Source organism: Mytilus californianus, unplaced genomic scaffold (assembly GCF_021869535.1).
Source record: "Mytilus californianus isolate M0D057914Y unplaced genomic scaffold, xbMytCali1.0.p SCAF_61, whole genome shotgun sequence".
Classification (NCBI taxonomy): domain Eukaryota; kingdom Metazoa; phylum Mollusca; class Bivalvia; order Mytilida; family Mytilidae; genus Mytilus; species Mytilus californianus.
In genome coordinates, this window is record NW_026262714.1 from 560,082 (window position 1) to 578,548 (window position 18,467).

The 18,467-nt window shown below is 32.2% G+C and overlaps 1 protein-coding gene across 2 annotated transcripts in view; it reads right to left on the reverse strand.

The window, feature by feature from the left end:
- Positions 1–535: 535 nt before the first annotated feature.
- LOC127707278 (multiple epidermal growth factor-like domains protein 10) overlaps positions 536–18,467 on the reverse strand; it is a 74,607-nt gene continuing 56,675 nt past the window's right edge. For both annotated transcript variants that reach the window (XM_052211816.1, XM_052211815.1), the window contains 7 exons: positions 14,896–15,033; positions 14,030–14,173; positions 11,255–11,389; positions 8,361–8,498; positions 7,591–7,716; positions 5,636–5,672; positions 536–941 (listed from right to left, as the gene is read on the reverse strand). In XM_052211816.1, the coding sequence (XP_052067776.1) occupies positions 815–941; positions 5,636–5,672; positions 7,591–7,716; positions 8,361–8,498; positions 11,255–11,389; positions 14,030–14,173; positions 14,896–15,033 (845 nt within the window). In that variant the 3' untranslated portion in view covers positions 536–814. The remainder of the gene's footprint in view (positions 942–5,635; positions 5,673–7,590; positions 7,717–8,360; positions 8,499–11,254; positions 11,390–14,029; positions 14,174–14,895; positions 15,034–18,467) is intronic.

Here is an 18,467-nt window from a genome sequence, read left to right on the forward strand (position 1 = left end):
CAAATGCCATAGCAGGAATTAAACCCCTCTTCCACAGTATTTATCGTTGATATAAAATAGGCATGCCCCTTAATATAGTTGCATATTTTTACATGTAATGAATAAACATAGTAGGTTTGATCTGCAATTTTAATCCGTAACAATCGTTTCATATTCAGCAAAGGGCTTGAAATACAATTTGGGGTTGCTCTCATTTGACCTTTCTTAGTTATATGAAGAATCAGTATGTTGTGCCTTGTATCATATTTTTATGACAGTAACAGTACACATAGAACGCGAAGGCACACTTCATAGAAGGCACCGTTATCATAAGTTTGGTGATTCTGTTTCAGATTCATAGCTCCTCACCTTCCTGGTTACCGAATATATTCTAACACAAAATGGTAATGAACGAAATAATCGTCACAATTATCGATGGAACTGCAAATGAAGCTTCCTGAAATTAGTTAGTTTAAGGTTTTACAAATATGTGAACATGATTAACTGTGATATGTTTTGAATTCATTGTTCATCAACTTCCCAGTTACCACAGTATCCCACAGTTTTACATGTTAAATCTTAATAATTATGTTATCACTCATGAAAAAAACGAAGACTAACATTCTTTTGGGTGATTTTCTTATAGCTTCTCGAGAGTTATGTCCCTTATTTACTTGAGCAATGCCCATACAAATGAAAGACACACAAACCGGTTTCTAAACCTCATACAAAAAGTTGATATTTCCTGACATTGACATAATATTGTACATATATATATGTCGTAAAGATACTTAATGCAGTTTTTTTTTCAAATAAACAAATGCTATATTTTTATCTATTGATTGACATATGCATTATTAATTTGATCATAGTCGTTTGATACAGTAACTGTTTGTTTCGTCAAATCCTGATATGTTGATACACTTTCCATTTTCATAATGTCATCATAATGCTGCTCGTTACTACAAAATAAAGAACACAGGATGAATTGTGCATTGTTAGTGGGAGATTATGTTTATAAACTTACCAACACATAACATTAGACTGTCAAGGGTAAATGTACATTTTAAATAATTAAACAAATTGTTAAAAGTCACTTTTATATATCATAACTATAGGTTGCACTGTGTAGATACAGCAACAGCTGTTTCACAAACCACGCCTCTTTTGGGGAGAAATGTAATATTCATAGATATTTTGTTTTGTTTACCTACTGGTTCCCAGATATGATCGTTTTGCTTCATCTCGTAGAGACACAACTTCAGAATGTTACCAGTGTTAATACACATGGATAGCGGCTCAATTGAATTCTGAGGAAGACCCACAGTGGAGGGAGGGGTAATACAGAATTTTACTATAAGTTTAAACTCTTAAAAGTTCGAGGCATATAAATGTTGAAAAATATGCCGCACAGCCCTATGTTTTGACCTTTGAAAAAAATAGTAATGCATATGAACATTCCATTCTAAGATATGATTTTTTACGAAACTTCATAGTAAAAGTGGCACAGTTTGAGTTCTTATGGGAAATTGCATTGTCTATATTTACAGAAGTGCAACCTTTAAAGTAAAAATTTGGAAAAATCATGCCGGTTGTAAGCATTTTTTATGTGTAACTACAATCAATATATATACATGTATAAACAAAGTATATACATGTATATACAATACATTAACATTATAAAAAAATACGACATTGAGAATGAATTTCATAACAGGGTGGACATGGACACATAGTAATTAAATGTTATCGTGTGTATCACTGGCTCTCGACAACACAGACTTCACACAATTACAGTATGTCAGGGGCCTCTAAATGGGGATACATGTATTATATACAGAACAAAGGTAACAAAAAAAACTGGCCAGGTAACAACCGTTACCGTATAGTTTTTCTGCACGAGTAGTCAGGTCAAGTCCGAGGAGATAGTCGAGAACCTTAACTTGACTACAAGTGCAGAATAACTATACGGCTGGTTGTTACCCTGTTTCTTTGTTGCTTTTGTTTTGTATCTGACTTGAACGACGTTTTTAATTAGAAAGTAATAAAATTGAGAATGGAAATGGGGAATGTGTCAAAGAGACAACAACCCAACCAAAGAGCGGAAAACAGCCCAAGGTCACCAATGGGTCTTCAACACAGCGAGAAAATCCCGCACCCGGAGGTGGGCTTCAGCTGGCCCCTAAAGAAAAATATGTACTAGTTCAGTGAAAATGGACGTCACACTAAACTCCAAAACATATAATAGAACTAAAATTTAAAAAAACATACAAGACTAACAAAGGCCAGAGGCTCCTGACTTGGGACAGGCGAAAAAATGCGGCGGGGTTAAACATTTTTTGTGAGATCTCAACCCTCCCCCTATACCTCTAGCCAATGTAGAATAAACAAGCACACATCAATACACACGGTAAAACTCAGTTAAAAAGAAGATCGAGTCCGATGTTGGAATAGGTAACAGAAGAAACTAAGCAAAATGACAATGATACATAAATTAACAAAGGACTACTAGCAGTTACTGACATGCCAGCTCCAAACCTCAATTAAACTGATTGAAAGATTATGTCTTCATCATAAGAAAATCAAGGACAATTTCTCCCGTTAGGGGTTCAGTATCATACCATCATAAAATATATGAGAAGAACATAACCCGTATCATGCAAACAACAACAATCCATGTTTCATTGTAAAGACGATTGAATAATTAAAAAGATTAAACACATAAATGTCCATACTGGTTTGTATTCTACTATTTTTGGAAATATTTAGTTTTTAATAAATCAGGAATTTTGAGTTAACACTAGCGTTTCTCAATTCTTTAACATGTGTCCGAGTAAAATTATTGCTGATTACTTTGTTAGATATCAGTAACGTGTGTGTAGACTGAAAAGGGGGGTGCAAACTGACAAGCAAAAATAAAACCTTTTCTAATTCACTCAATGATAGTCTAATTTAATATATATCCACGAATTTAATGATATGTTCACAATACATCTGTTTTGGAATTATAAATCATGTGCACAAGACTAAACTGGTCAACTGTTACACGAGATAATGTACAGGTTAGTATGTCAACATAACAGTAACAGTGTAATAATAACCTTTAAACTAGGTGCACTCGTTTCATATTCTAGTATAAAAGGTATTGTGAACATATCTAATTCATGGATAGAGACTGAAAAACAAGTTAAAAAAAATAAGTACAATTCTAAATTAAATCGCTGTGATCCGTCCATTGGTTTTTCAAATCAACAGAACAGCTGCATTTAACAGGTTGGACACATTCCTTATACGGACATGTATTATTTAGCATACTTATTCCCCCGTCAATGCATGTATTATTGTTTGTTTACAAATAAAGCATTTTTTTTTTTGGCGATTGACCTATCCACTCAATGATGTTCTCTCGATTACTTGGTGATATCACCTCTGAAAATATTCATTCTTTCAAAAGAAACTTTTTGCTGTGAGTATATAAATATAAACAAAAGAAATTCCTATAAACTTTCATGCCAAAAAAAAAATTATGAATGGACATGTGTAAAATAGTACTGTAATTGCGTGAAGTCTTTGTTGTTGACAGCCAGTGACTGACACGATATCATTTAAATATCAGGTGTCCATGTCCACTTTGTTATGAAGTTCATTCTATATGTACGAACTGAAGAACGGAGAGGAAAATAAAACGAGGCTCTAGATTGTCAAGCTTTTGTTCTGTTTTGTAGCACATGCAAGCGTCAAGGAAGGATGTTTTGAACGATCATATTTCAAAGCTCTATACAATGAAATTGAGTATTTTCTGACAATTTCCATACATTAATTTTATTTTGCAATTTAAACTTGACGCTGAGGATTAAAAATTCATTCTTTAATTATCAACCATTGTCTTTGATTATTACAGAAATTACAGTTGCTTAAATGCGGTCGGTAAAGCGTTCAAAAAATAACTGTGACATAGAAAGTTTATTTTTTAACTTACCATCCACTCAACATAGGAGCAGGATAACTAGGGAATTGATTTGTATAAGATCAAAATAAAGCAAATATTATGTTCGTGTACCTTTTATTTGAATATGCATGTAGTATTTGCAGATGGACGTTAAATAAAAAAAAGGATCAGTTATTGATTCTAATTTTATGTCAATAATTTATATTAAACGATCCTTGGAAAATAGAATTTTCAACTGTCTATCCAGGTATTGCTACTCAGAGTTTCTACCGGAATTATAATATTTGATGTTTTTATAAAGTATCGTGTGCATTTTTTTTATTTCTGATTTTGTAGCGTATATGAAGTATTGCAAATGGTATTGTGACTGAAAAATATAAAAAAAAAGACCTTTCATATAAAATATAAATTCAAATCATTTTTGAACAATTCGATATTTCCATCGCATTTTGATTGAATTTAATAGACTATGATAAAATTGAGAATGGAAATGGGGAATGTGTCAAAGAGACAACAACCCGACTATAGAACAGACAACAGCAGAAGGTCACCAACAGGTCTTCAATGCAGCGAGAAATTCCCGCACCCGGAGGCGTCCTTCAGCTGGCCCCTAAACAAATATATATACTAGTTCAGTGATAATGAACGCCATACTAAACTCCAAATTGTACACAAGAAACTAAAATTAAAAATAATACAAGAAAAACAAAGGCTAGAGGCTCCTGACTTGGGACTCCTGACTTATGATACACATTTAAAAAAAAAAGGACAATATAAACGAAAAAAAAAATGTTTTGCCTTCAAGTTTTCGAAAACGTATTCTCAAAGCCTGATATCCGTGCTTTTTGTTGAAGTTCTTCATTCTAAGCTCCGTTGTTCGTATTGATTTCATCATCAATTTTGTAATATTTTCTTTTATTCATTTTAGTGAGAAGGTTTATATTTAAGAAATAATTCATGGGGGCTTGAATTTATAATGATTTTACCACGGTTTGGCTCTTCAAGTATGCTAAATATTTTATCTTGAGCGATAGCAAGGGGTAAAATATCGACATAAAGGGCAAATCCGTGGTAACATCAGTATAGATTCAAGCCCTCGCGAATCATTTCTATTCTAATAGGACAAATACGGCAATTCTTTTGGATCGAAGCGTTCTAGGTGAAGGCAAACATTTGCCATTGCCGTAATTAAACATACTATTAATATTGACATAAAAGAACAGAGAATATTGAACTAGTTACATGTTAAAACTATTTAAAATAACGTACTTAGATAGGTTTGGATGAATTTAAATGATAATCTCACTTATTTGTAAAACAAAAATTGGCTTTTAACAAATTTCATCATTGTTTTTATATGTATTTCCTTGTTTTGATGACTTTCAGTTTTACAACCGTGCATTTTCCCGTAAAATGCTTATATTCTTACGTCATCGTACAATGACGTCATTTACACCGATTGACATGGGGTAGCTCGTTCATAAAAAAAAGCCTATGACGTGGGAAGATAATCGGACAGCCCCAACAAATCATGACGTTGCCGATCAGCTAACATACAACATGTACAATTGCAATATATTCATAATTTACAATGGGTGTGTACTCAAAGCGTTTGAAGAACGTCATATTAGAATGAAGTGTTTGTATTGGAATGCAAATATTCGGTATCAAAAGCAGAAAATTAAACAGTCAATCAAATGGACTTACAAGTTTGAATGTGAACTGTTTATAGCTTTTCCACTTTCTGTAAAAAAAAAATGTGTTATGCATGAATATTTTCACTGGCGATCATATAAAGAAAACATTTTTAGGTGCAACAAAATTTTACAAGTAATATTTACTTCTGAAAAATTTCTTCATTCAATGTATTCTCTATCAAACGTATTATATATTCAGTTCAACCAATGTAATATTTTTTAAAGGTGCATTAGCTGTTAAATTCATATTCATCGATTTGATTCAAATTATAATATTTGATTTATCCTACTAAAACGTATATCCAACTTACAAAAAGTCTAAAATGAACAATTAACAATGTATGAACTCGATAATATGTATCAGGATTACGTGTGTTTTATTAGTCTAGACACCATCTAATTAACCATCGAGGTGACCTCCGAAGACTGCCGACGGTCATATAAGCCGATAAATATAGATATAAATAAAAAGCGAACACGTGCAATTTGATTTTTGTAGGTCTGTTTGATTTCATATTATAGGTTAGACAAATATGTTAATCATCGTTTTTACCTGTATAAGAATAAGTTTTTGTGGATTTAAACAGTCAACCTAATGGTTTACCCTTGTTTCACATTCAATGTTGACATTCGTTTCCTTATATTAGGTAAACACGCCTAGTTCATGCGTAACCCATCTCTAGCTAAGGGGTGAAATAAAAAGTAACATGAATACGGATTCAATGAGGTCGAATTATTTACTTGCAAGTGAATAATTCATCAGCGATGTTTCTTAGCTTAATTTGACAAAATTGAACCAAAATGGCTGCTAAAAGCGAATTATTATTTCACCATTTCATTTTCATTAATGATTGAACAACAAAAAAAATCCTGTTTTAATTTTTTTTTATATCTCGTAGCTCATGCCCCTTTAAAGAATAAAACAAAAACAATATTAAATAATGAAAAACAATGAGAGTGCCTTGAATGTCGTCAAATATAATAAAAGTCTTTACATCTAACAGACAACATGTATAGACAATCACTATCAACAACTGCACAGGTATTTTTAACTATCCATGATATCAATTTCATCAACCCATTAATGTTTTATCAGGAACACTAATACCTCACAATTTAAACCAAACGATGTATAAATACACAAATATGGAATAGACTATGGGAAAAAAACATTCAATAGGATAAACTGAATTCACTTAAGAGCAACTTGAGAGGGGAAGTTTGAACTATAGTTCCCTAATAATTTTAAATGTATCGACGGACATTTCAACAAAAGAATGCTATAAATCCCAAACCTTTAATTTTATCTCTCGTCTACGTTGTTGTAACATCATAACAGTATCAAAGGCAGTGTATATTAGGACATTGTTTTATCATCGTCTGATTATTACCAAAAGCATGTGAGCGCTTGAGACAGTGTTTTTCTAAATTTAGTTTATTTTGTGTGAAATGAACCCTTTGCAAATCATAATATAGAATAGAAAGATGTGGTATGATTGCCAATGAGAGAACTCTCCACCAAAGATCAAATGACATAGAAGTAAACAACTTTAGGTCACCGTACGGCCTTCAACAATGACTAAACACACACCGCATAGTAAGATATAAAAGGCCCAGACATGACAAATGTAAAACAATTCAAACGAGAAAACTAACTGCCTGATTTATTTGTTAAAAAACAATAAACGAACAACAAATATGATATACAGGAAAAAACGACAACCAAGAATTTACAGACTCCTGCCTCGGGACAGCCACAATCAGAAAGTGGTGGGTTTAAACATGTCTGCTTGTGCCATCCTCCCCTCCTGGAACAGAGATGTTACAATACAACATAAGAACAAACTATAAAAACAGTTGAAAAGGGCATAACTCATAGATCGATACAAGGCACCACATAAAAACATGTTTATTTCTTCATTATTATATAAACTGTATGATGATGTTTTTTTTAAGTTAAGTTACCTTGCTTTTTCAATATTCGTCTTGTCGCAATAACGACCGTCAAAATTATTAGCAGGATACCTAACATGCTTGCAAATCCGCCCATGAAGAAGCTAGATTTGATCAAACTTAATGATTCTGCTGAAACTGAAAAATGTAAATACAAATCAATATATATCGCTACTTTATAAAATAAATGTATATTTATGTTACACAGTAGTAATTATTTACAAAGACAGAGTTTGTACTCTGACGTTTAAAACTCAAATAATAAAATTAATTTTGCCTGTCGATTAAGAAACGTCTAAAACTTTACTCATAATTTAACTATATTGAAGGTTTCTAATCTGAAAAAAATAGCCCTTTCAATTAAATTCTTTCCTAGAACTGTATAAAAAAACTGTTTATCTCTAAACATTTTATTTGCATTTCCTTGCAAATACACACACACATGAGGCAAAAAGCACCCCTTGTTTAATCTGCTGATAGATAAATGTCAACGGTTTCAGAAAACGGTATCAGTTAAAAAAATTGCAATTCTACTTCAAACAAAATTTTCGGTGAACATGACCTTTTTGCAATATTTCATGGCAAATAAATGCGAAATGTTGCCATGAATGCACAAAAAGGAAAGTATATTTCACAATTTAATATACAATTCAATATCAGTTATTTCAAAAATGATTTCAAGCTATTTCCAGTTAAAGCCGAAGTTTGTTTTCACAATAATCTACAATAGCATAACCGACTACACCAAATACATTTACAGTAAACTTAATATTGTTAGTTACCTGGCGTCTCGCACTTTCGACCACGATAACCGTCGTTACAACCGACTTTGCAATTCCCTTCAAATATATCACAGGACTGATTAAAGCAAGTATCACACACGTAGGCGCAGTTTAAACCAAAATAGCCAGCTCCACATTCTGAAATAAATAAACTAGTAATTAACTAATACATACTGAAAATAAAATTAATGATCCCATCTATCACCCCCAGTTTTTGATGGGGTTCGTGTTGGTCAGTCTTGGGTGGTCTATGTTGTGTTTTGTAGATTGTTGTTTGTCTTTTCGTCGTTTTTTTTAATTGGTGTTGTCGGTTTGTCTTCGAATTATCAGTTTGATTATGTTTTTGGTATCTTCCGCCTCTGTATCAAAACATTAAGTTGACACTTTTTAACATAATAATTTTACAAATCAATATCCTAACTGAAATACTGTCTCGATTTTAGTAACAGATCGAACAATTTAAACAGTGGGAGCTAAGATCACTGCTATATAGATGGACAACGAAGTAAAATATTTGAAAAGGGTTTAACAATTCATATTTATGATTTCGAAATATATTGATTGATTATTGATTGCTTTACGACGCATCAGCACAATAATATAAATATAAACAAAGCGGTCCATTTTCAGTATAGTTTTATTTTCTTTCCTTTATAACATTTCTGATTTTTTGTTAGTGTGATATAGGCATTTAGTTTTCGCTCATTGATTAATGGTCTGAACCTTTTTCTAAATCATAGCAGACGTACAGAAATACGAAGATGTGTTATGATTGCCAATGAGACAACTCTCAAACAGTAACCAAATGATGTAGAAGGTTAGCATCTAAAGGTCACCATATGGCCTTCAACAATTAGCAAAACTCATACAGCATAGAAAGATATAAAAGGCCCCGAAATGACAAAAACAAAACAATACAAACGAGAAAACATATTACAATATATAGCAACAAACGACAACCACTGAAGTACATGCTCTTGACTTGGGATAATCACATACAGAATGTGGTGGGTCTAATATAAAAATAAGAAGATGTGGTATAATTGCCAATGAGACAACTCTCCACCAGAGACCAAACAGTACATCATATGAACAAACTATAAAAATCAGGTGAAAAGGGCTTAACTCATCAGTTCGATACAAAGCAGAAAAACAAGTAACAGGCGTGGCAGGGTATTTATACATCCCTACACCAAACAAAAACCCTAAGTACAGATCCGAGAGTACTCGCAGTTACTGACAGCTAGTTCAAAGCCAATAACAACTAATAAAAAAATCATTTATCTATGACAAAACACCTTTGTTGATCGTTCAAGGGGAACGTTAGTGTGTTGAACACATTTCACCTGATATTAAAACGAAACGAATTTAAATGATCCAAGCCGAGATTAAATGAATCGTTAGAATTAAAATTCATTAATTACAATAGATAATAGGATTAAGACAATAATGATAAATTGATAATAATTTAATGTAAAGCAGATGACCTCATCAGAGACCGTTCAGAACTTGTTTCGTTCCGCGAGTGATTTCACAAATTATAGTGACTGACCTTTGTTCATATTAGTGTATACTATTGATTTTATTTGTGAAGAGTTGTATCTGTACTTGTGTGTTTAATTATTATGAAGGACCAAAAAATATGGAGATTGAATACACAATCATAAAGTGTCATATCGAAAAATGACACACTGTTCAAAGTATCTAGTTTACACAAATCTCATACCGTATTTCATGCATTCCAAATTTATGACGACACACTCAACCTCGGATGAGTCGAACCTCGGATAAGACGAATACTTTGGTCCGGTCCCTTCGACTTCGACATAGCGAGGTTCGACTGTATATATTTATACATCAAACAATTCTAAAATCCTGTATAGTAGTATTATATAGTCTTGCAGTATCCTGATGCTATGTTGAACGAATGGTAATGTTCAAATGACTGTTGAAGTCAAAGATCCGTTAATGTTCTTCTTCGCGTTCGGCGTTTAAGCAATGTCGGCTTTTATAAAATCAAATACTAAACGTCTGGGTAAAATTGCAGGATCAAATCTAACATGTTCATACATTGTACATATATAATAATAAACGTTGTATTAAATTAAGCCTACTTTAGTCGATCTGCAAATTTGCTATATCAATCTCTCAGCCCAATTTGAGAATCGTCGTCCCCACACGCAATAGGACCAGCGGCAACACCACTAGACCAACTAGTCTATATAGCTTTCGTAAATCACATGTTTTCTTTCATCGTTGGCTTCATATACGACAGTAACGTAGTGCAGAAAAGATTTATGCATGAAAATGTAGATGGAATACCTTACAGGATGTGGTAAGGATTATAATACTTTGTATGCAGTAAAAGCAATGCTATTTTATTTGATACGTCTACATATGTGACAACTAAACTACATGCATTCTTCATCGGATAATTCAGAATTATTCAGGACAAACATCAACAATTACATTATGATTCGGCTGAAGTGTAGGCCCATAATGCAAATTCGGTAAATTTGCAGCAACAACTTTTTGTCCTTTCCTATGTGGGATTTGAAATCATGCTTTTTTTGTCATGGTAAATCTACCCGCACTGTGTCTAGCTCCCTAGACCATCTTTTCATATAACTATAAGAATTTTTTTTATGAACAATGAAACCCTTTCCTCATTGGCTACATTTAGTTGGTTGTTATACAGTTCATTATGTCATGGGATTTACATGTAATACTTGGGATAACATTATTGGTACAAATTCGGGAAGTTTATACAAATGCATTTAACTAAAAACTGTTGACAATAAAACCAATTTGAGAACACACTAATATTACTGTTTATGTTTTACTTTAAGAAAAACTATCAGTCGCCTATCAGAAATAAGCAAATTGCAACTTACCGTTATTACATGAAATATCCTGCCATCCTTTCGCACACCTTTCAGCAGAACAATCCCCATTGAATTTGTTGCAAGGGTTATTTAGACAATTGCATCTACTTGCACAGTTTATCCCGAAAAACCAGTCTTCACACTCTTCGTGGAAAAAAGATGTACATTTTGTATGTGTAAAAACCATGATATAAAATATCTTTTAAGTTGCACGAGTTACAGCAGTCATACTTGACAATATTAAATATTTTTACTATATAAGATAAACCAATACATGTGCAACATTTGATCTATTATAGCTTGTAATTTCTTTACACATGGAACTTACCAAAGGACATATTTGAAATTCATAACGAATGTGTAATGACATATTTTGGTGATATCATGTACTAATGTTATTTTGTGTCATGCATATACCATATCATATTTCTTTCGTATCAATTATGGATTAAACCCATGTATATGTAAAGTAGCAGTTGTGATAACTACGTAGTCTGCTTTACTTCTAGATTGTATAAATAATATGTAAGAAAAAATAGTTGATACATTAAGCTGCCAATACCAGCTCTTCTTTAAGCACTGTTCTAAAACAAAGCTTTATCATATACAATATACAAAAATTAATGTAAAACTAAAAACTCAATATATGTGTTAAGGTTTAATAGTTTGTAATATTTATGGTATTCTTTATGTGGGAGAAACATGGAACTAATTTAACAGTCAATTAAATATCCATCAATCAAGGTACAAAACATATTAAAAAAAATCCTCAAATAAGACTTATTCGCTCAAAGAATCATTCATTTGAGAACGTCACTATCGCAGGTCTGAAAGGTAACGTGAAGTTTGACACTGTTGTTAGAAGGATTATAGAAAACCTGGACCTATCAATTACACTGATAAGAACCTGATGTTATAAATGAATGAGACAAAAAAACGTTACAGGAAAGATAAACTTTAACTTATTAAAAAAAATGCATCATACTAAACATGGTATTGATCAGTTCACTGGACGTTGAAAACTAATCTTACTACAATGTACAACATGGTACCTATTTAAACATTTCGGTACCTACACACATTGATTTATCTTACCTCCTATACATTTCTAGGAATATGATTGGTTAAAAGCAACCGCGTGGAGACCGTGTATATTTCATATTAAGTTAGTAGGGTTCCATATTGGATAAGTAGGCGGGGCTTATTAGTAGTGGTGTTACTTCCCTTTATAAAAACAGCACGGTGTTGAGGAAAAATCATAAAGGTTTCAACAGACGAAGAAATTGATGATGAACAATTGAAATAAATTCATAAAACACATTTAAAGCTAACAAGTTGTTATTGTTGGCATTTGTTTTTGTATAGACCAATGGGAGTAGGTTCTTAATACTAACGGTATTGAAGACTTGATCACTTTGATAGGCCACTAGTCTAAATACCCCATGTTAAAATAGTCGGTAAGATAAATTCGTTACATAGTGTGCTAGTGACCTAATACGATATATATGGTGTAAGTAAATTCCATATATATCGTATTAGGTCACTAGCACACTATGTAACTAATATTGTTTGACACTAGATACATATTTGAAACGGTATATTGTTTATTACTTTTGCCTGAAGAAGGAAAATTTGTTCTCCGGAATATTGAATTTATTTGTCATAACAATGTAAATATATATTTTTATTCAAAATAGTGTGTTCGAACAACAATTAATTTCATTTGTGTCATTGAATTAATTGTTGTACCAATCTACACTTGAATTGAAACCTTGTGTTATGTGTTGCTATTCATAGAAACTTACAATATACGTTACTATAAATGTTTTCGACTTGATAAATATTGATTTGAATAAACGTACATCGCTGTACTGATTCCATTTGCTAGTATTTGTCATAAATATATCTTTTTACGAAGACAAACTGATGATGAGCTACACATGATGGTTACTTCCAACCAAGTATATTAAGAAAACAAAATCATATGGAAAATTTTACAATTTCGATGTGATAAATAGAGAACATCATATAGCTTTTTCAATAACACACCTGTATCAACCCGAGACACCAATATAATCACAAATGCTCTGCTCGAGGGATTATATTGCTTGAGGGTTGATACAGAGTGTGATATTGAAAAAAGACATAGCATATACACTTTATTATATACATGTCGACGAGTCTTTTTTAAAGACATTGACTACCCATGAGGGTCTTGTACTGTCGGTTATATGTACATGTACCTCAAGTACAACTAATTTAGATGTTTTTTTCACGTGTCATGACGTAAAACATATTTAAGGGGTTCGATAAAGCCCTTGTTACCTTGACTGATATCGTTTATGTTATGTCATACAGATTAGGGGTTTGATAAAGCCTTTGCAACCGTGACCGATATCGATATCATCACGGTTAGCTGATACAGCATGATTGCCATCGATTGTATTACACATACAATTTACTTGTATTTACTAAAAAGTGTCTAATAAATAGGGTAATTGATATAGTTATTGGATAGAAAATCAATTCCTATGTTTCTCGTAGAGTTTACATATGCGTTTAAAGAGGTGAAGTGTCTTTGAAATATTTTCCAGAATCATATGCATCATTCAATATCCTACTTAATCCAAGAAACTTTTTTTTCAAGTTAATTCATGTTAATGTAATTTTATTATTTGTGCATGCAGTGTACACGTCCACTGGACGTTAAGCAACCAACAATCAATCATTCAATCAGTGTACACGTGACATTTTATGATATCATTCTATGGAAGGATTACCTACCTTGATTGCAGTATTGACTTTTTACATAACCTGGTTTACAGCCACTGAAAATGCTACAGGAGCCGTCGGCCTTATCGCACTTGTTCGATATACACCCCAAACAAGTCTGCGAACAGTTCCAACCAAAATATCCAACGTCACATTCTAAAATTTCAACAATTGTCATTGACATCATCATCTCTATACATGCATACTGTTGTAGAAATGTATAAATTCAAACATTATCACTTACTTCACTCGAAATTAATTAAATATTATACTTAAGACAAAGTCACTAAATTTATGATAACATTCATAATTTTCGTTGAGCTGATTTAAGATTAACACAAGTAGTGTAATTGATACATGTATCTAAGGTTTAATATTCTTTCGATAAAACCACCACACAGAGTTGTTTTCTTAATTGTTATAACTATGGTCTTGATGAACATTGAGATTCTGTTTCCGGGTACAATATCTCGAATTTTGAAGCTGTGATTTGCAATATAAGCTGTATCTTTTCCCAGTAATAATATAACTACATGTGTCGGTAAAAATATGTTACTGGGTTCCATGCAAACGACACCTGTTTTTAGAATAATTGATTTAGGGTACAGTAATCATTATGCAGAAATCATGCTTGATGATTTTTGAATTTATAGGAGTTTTAATATTTGTAGAAAGGGAAGAGTCGGGTATTACACTACTAATTATTTTGTTATTTCGGGTAAACATGGATTGTGTGACTGACAATATAGTGATTTTTAGTTAAAATGAAAATGTATTGGTCTTAATTACGATACCTACGATTCTGAAAGTTTTTTTGTTGTTTTGTAAACAACATTATTTTAATTTGAATTAAAAAATTGAAATTCAACCAAACAAACCTTTTGTGCAATTGTATTCCTCCCATCCTTTAATGCAACCTTCATTACATTCACCTGAAACATGATCACATGACGGCTTTATGCAGTTTTTGGAACACGTCCTATTGCATTCACTTCCGAAGTAACCATTATTACAAGCTGTGAAAATAAATAGTCTTATAGTTTGGTTCGGAGTAACGAAACGGTTACCAATTTGAACACCAGTCTGGTATGCCCATACTAAAATATAAAACTATAACCCTCAGAAAGCAGTAAGGTTATTTCCTGAAGTACGCATATTAACATCATTTATTCCTGTAATGTCCTTGTACTATGAAACAATATATGTGAAATCAGGAAATAAGTAAATTGAACAAAATGACTAAACAAATACTAAAAGATATTTCTTTTTATTAAAATGGCTATATGTCTGTGTCATCTCAGTCAATTGTCTGTAATGTTATTTTAACAAAGGATATTAGCTGATATATCATTGAAAGTAAATAGAATATAGCACAGCCTCTGCCAAACAAATAGCTTTTGGCAGAGGCAACCCGTTATTGCCTACTGGCAGTGTTGTCGAGCTATAATAAATCAGAAGCGTTTTAACCGTTTTTGCTATCAATGTTAGAAATTTCGCCAACGGCATTATTGAAAATAAGAAAATAAACGAATTATGATATTTACTATTACATGTTTTACAGAACTTATCGCTAATTACTATTTCGGAGCACTGAATTGTTTCTGAAGCTACTGCTTATCTGTTTTGTATTTCAACGCACACTATATTTTCTTAAATCAATTTTATACAAATAAAAAAATCAACTCGTAAAAAACACACATTAAAATCAAACTGTTCAGAGCATTTCCATTTTCTTAATTCCGATCAGTTGATTATGAAGGTTTTAACGCACTTCAATGAATACATACGAGACAAGTAATAAACAGAGTCCAAATGACAAAGATAGGCGGAAAATACCAATAAAAAATATTTAAACTAGGGCAAAAAAAAAAAAAACCCCAAAACAACTAAAATCGCAGTCTTCAAAATACAACATAGTTGACTGAAGACGAAGTACCACGAACCCCACCAAAAAATTAGATAATCTCACGGGCTCTGGAATGGTAAGTCAAAAACGATTTGACACTGTCATAGCAAAAAACAAGAAGACCAAAAGACAAGCAACAATATACATGTACGAAACCCGTCGTAGAAAACTAAAGACTGAAGGAAAGGAGGACAAGATCATGTAACGACAAATTTAGATATACCCGTCGTCATCTGTGAAACAGATATTCCATAACGACCACTTAACTCGTGATGGCGTCCGTAAAATCCAAAAGAGATAATTTCAACTATACCACTTGAAACCGTTGGTTTAATTGCTTGCTTGTAAGCAGCAGCAAATATCGTATCAACTGGGATATATATATATATATATATATATATATATATATAGAAGTCTATAAAAAGGACCAACCAGCAAATTTACTATGTACCGGATCGTCTAGAATAGACGATACTGTGCAGATAAGGAAAAAATTATATAAGTCTAGAGATTTGCACAACGATACTAATATAAGATGGTATTATACGAAGATGTTGTTAATAAATCGTGTTGACAAATATTTCGGCTTAACAAATAGCCTTCTTCGGTGTCAATTATTTTAATTATTTTAAATGTTAAAATAATTGACACCGAAGAAGGCTATTTGTTAAGCCGAAATATTTGTCAACACGATTTATTAACAACATCTTCGTATAATACCATCTTATATTAGTATCGTTGTGCAAATCTCTAGACTTATATATATATATATATATATATATATATATATATATATAAGTGCCTATAAATAGCAGTACATGACATACAAATCTATGGGAGTGTGGATTAATCAGTACAGATATTAATTCAATTACACAAATAAAATTATTCTTTTGATAATGTTACTTTCCAAATCATAGAAGTCAACACCGAGTGGGACACCACGGCGAGAAGGAGACGAGAAAATTTTTGGATCCACCAACTCCACACTTTAGAACCTGATGGTCTTAACGAAAAAGATGAGAAAAGATACAGTAAAGATAAAGAATAATTTAGTACACAGCATCGTCCTTTTTATCCTGTAATATTGGCCATTGGACGTTGCTAACTTCAACTACCAATTTTGTAAAAATCTCGAACTTCATCCAAATTATGTATTATTTTCAAGGCAGTTAATTTCAAGTGCACCATATACATTGAGCTGCAAAAGTTTCTTATCATCTACATCCGATTTCACCTGGATAGATGCACGCTTGATAAAGCTAGTTAGTCTAGCGAAATATTGCGTTTATTTTCATCATTTTGTAAATATTTTAAACATTCTTATATTTACATACTAAATAGTGTGTTAAAATTACATTGTTAGGCAATCTATATATATATATATATAAATATATATATATATATAACCAGTCTAAAAGGGTATAACATCACCAAAAAATGACAATAAACGAACAAATGTAACTATAAATATTTCGGATAACAGATATCCTTCATCAATATGAGCACGATGTAAAATGAATCAGATAAATCTATTCTGATTATTAAACTAAAGCAATCTTGAATTCTATACAATAAAAAAAGTGAAACAGTTTCACCCGAACATCATATGTAGAGACGCTAATAAATTTTTAAAATTTCCAAAAAACGACTCAAAGACATGCCTAAAATGAAAATAGTAATTATAGATATGAATTGGCACAACTTTAAAATTCCAAAATGATGTCAGTTAAGATGTTACAACAACTGCGTGTAAATAGATTCCCAAAAGAACAGCACTGATCGATATAAGCTGGTAAAATATGACAAACAGAGGCTGCGTATTTATCATTCCAAATAAATAGCAGTTTTATAATGAAAAGAAAAAATAATAGTAAATTTGGGCTAAAGTTAAAAGTTGGACGTGGATGCGTACTTGTATATCCCTACCAAATGAAAAGAACCCTGGTATTTAAACTAGTAAAATTCCAAAAATTCCCAAAGAATCCTTAAAACTGTAAGAGTCAAGTAAGGAAGCCGGAGTAACTGGAAACAAATGATGTCAGGAAAATGAGTGATGGTAGAGAAAATGAGTGACTCATTCTATGTTTTTTTCATTTATGCCCTCTGGGGAAACTGTCCTTAGCTTTCTTATCCAAAACCTTTCCCGAGCAAGTCTTTCGGCCCTTGTCTATGATTGTGATTGTAAGGTTTTTGAGATCAGCTTACAATCACAATCATAGACCACAACAAGGGTTGGTCAAGGGCCGAAAGACTTGCTCGGGAAAGGTTTTGGATAAGAAAGCTAAGGACAGTTTCCCCAGAGGGCATAAATGAAAAAACATAGAATGAGTCACTCATTTTCCCTACCATCACTCATTTTCCTGACATCATTTGTTTCCAGTTACTCCGGCTTCCTTACTTGACTTACAGTTTTAAGGATTCTTTTGGAATTTTTGAAATTTTACTAGTCTAAATACCAGGGTTCTTTTCATTTGGTAGGGATATACAAGTACGCATCCACGTCCAACTTTTAACTTTAGCCCAAATTTACTATTATTTTTT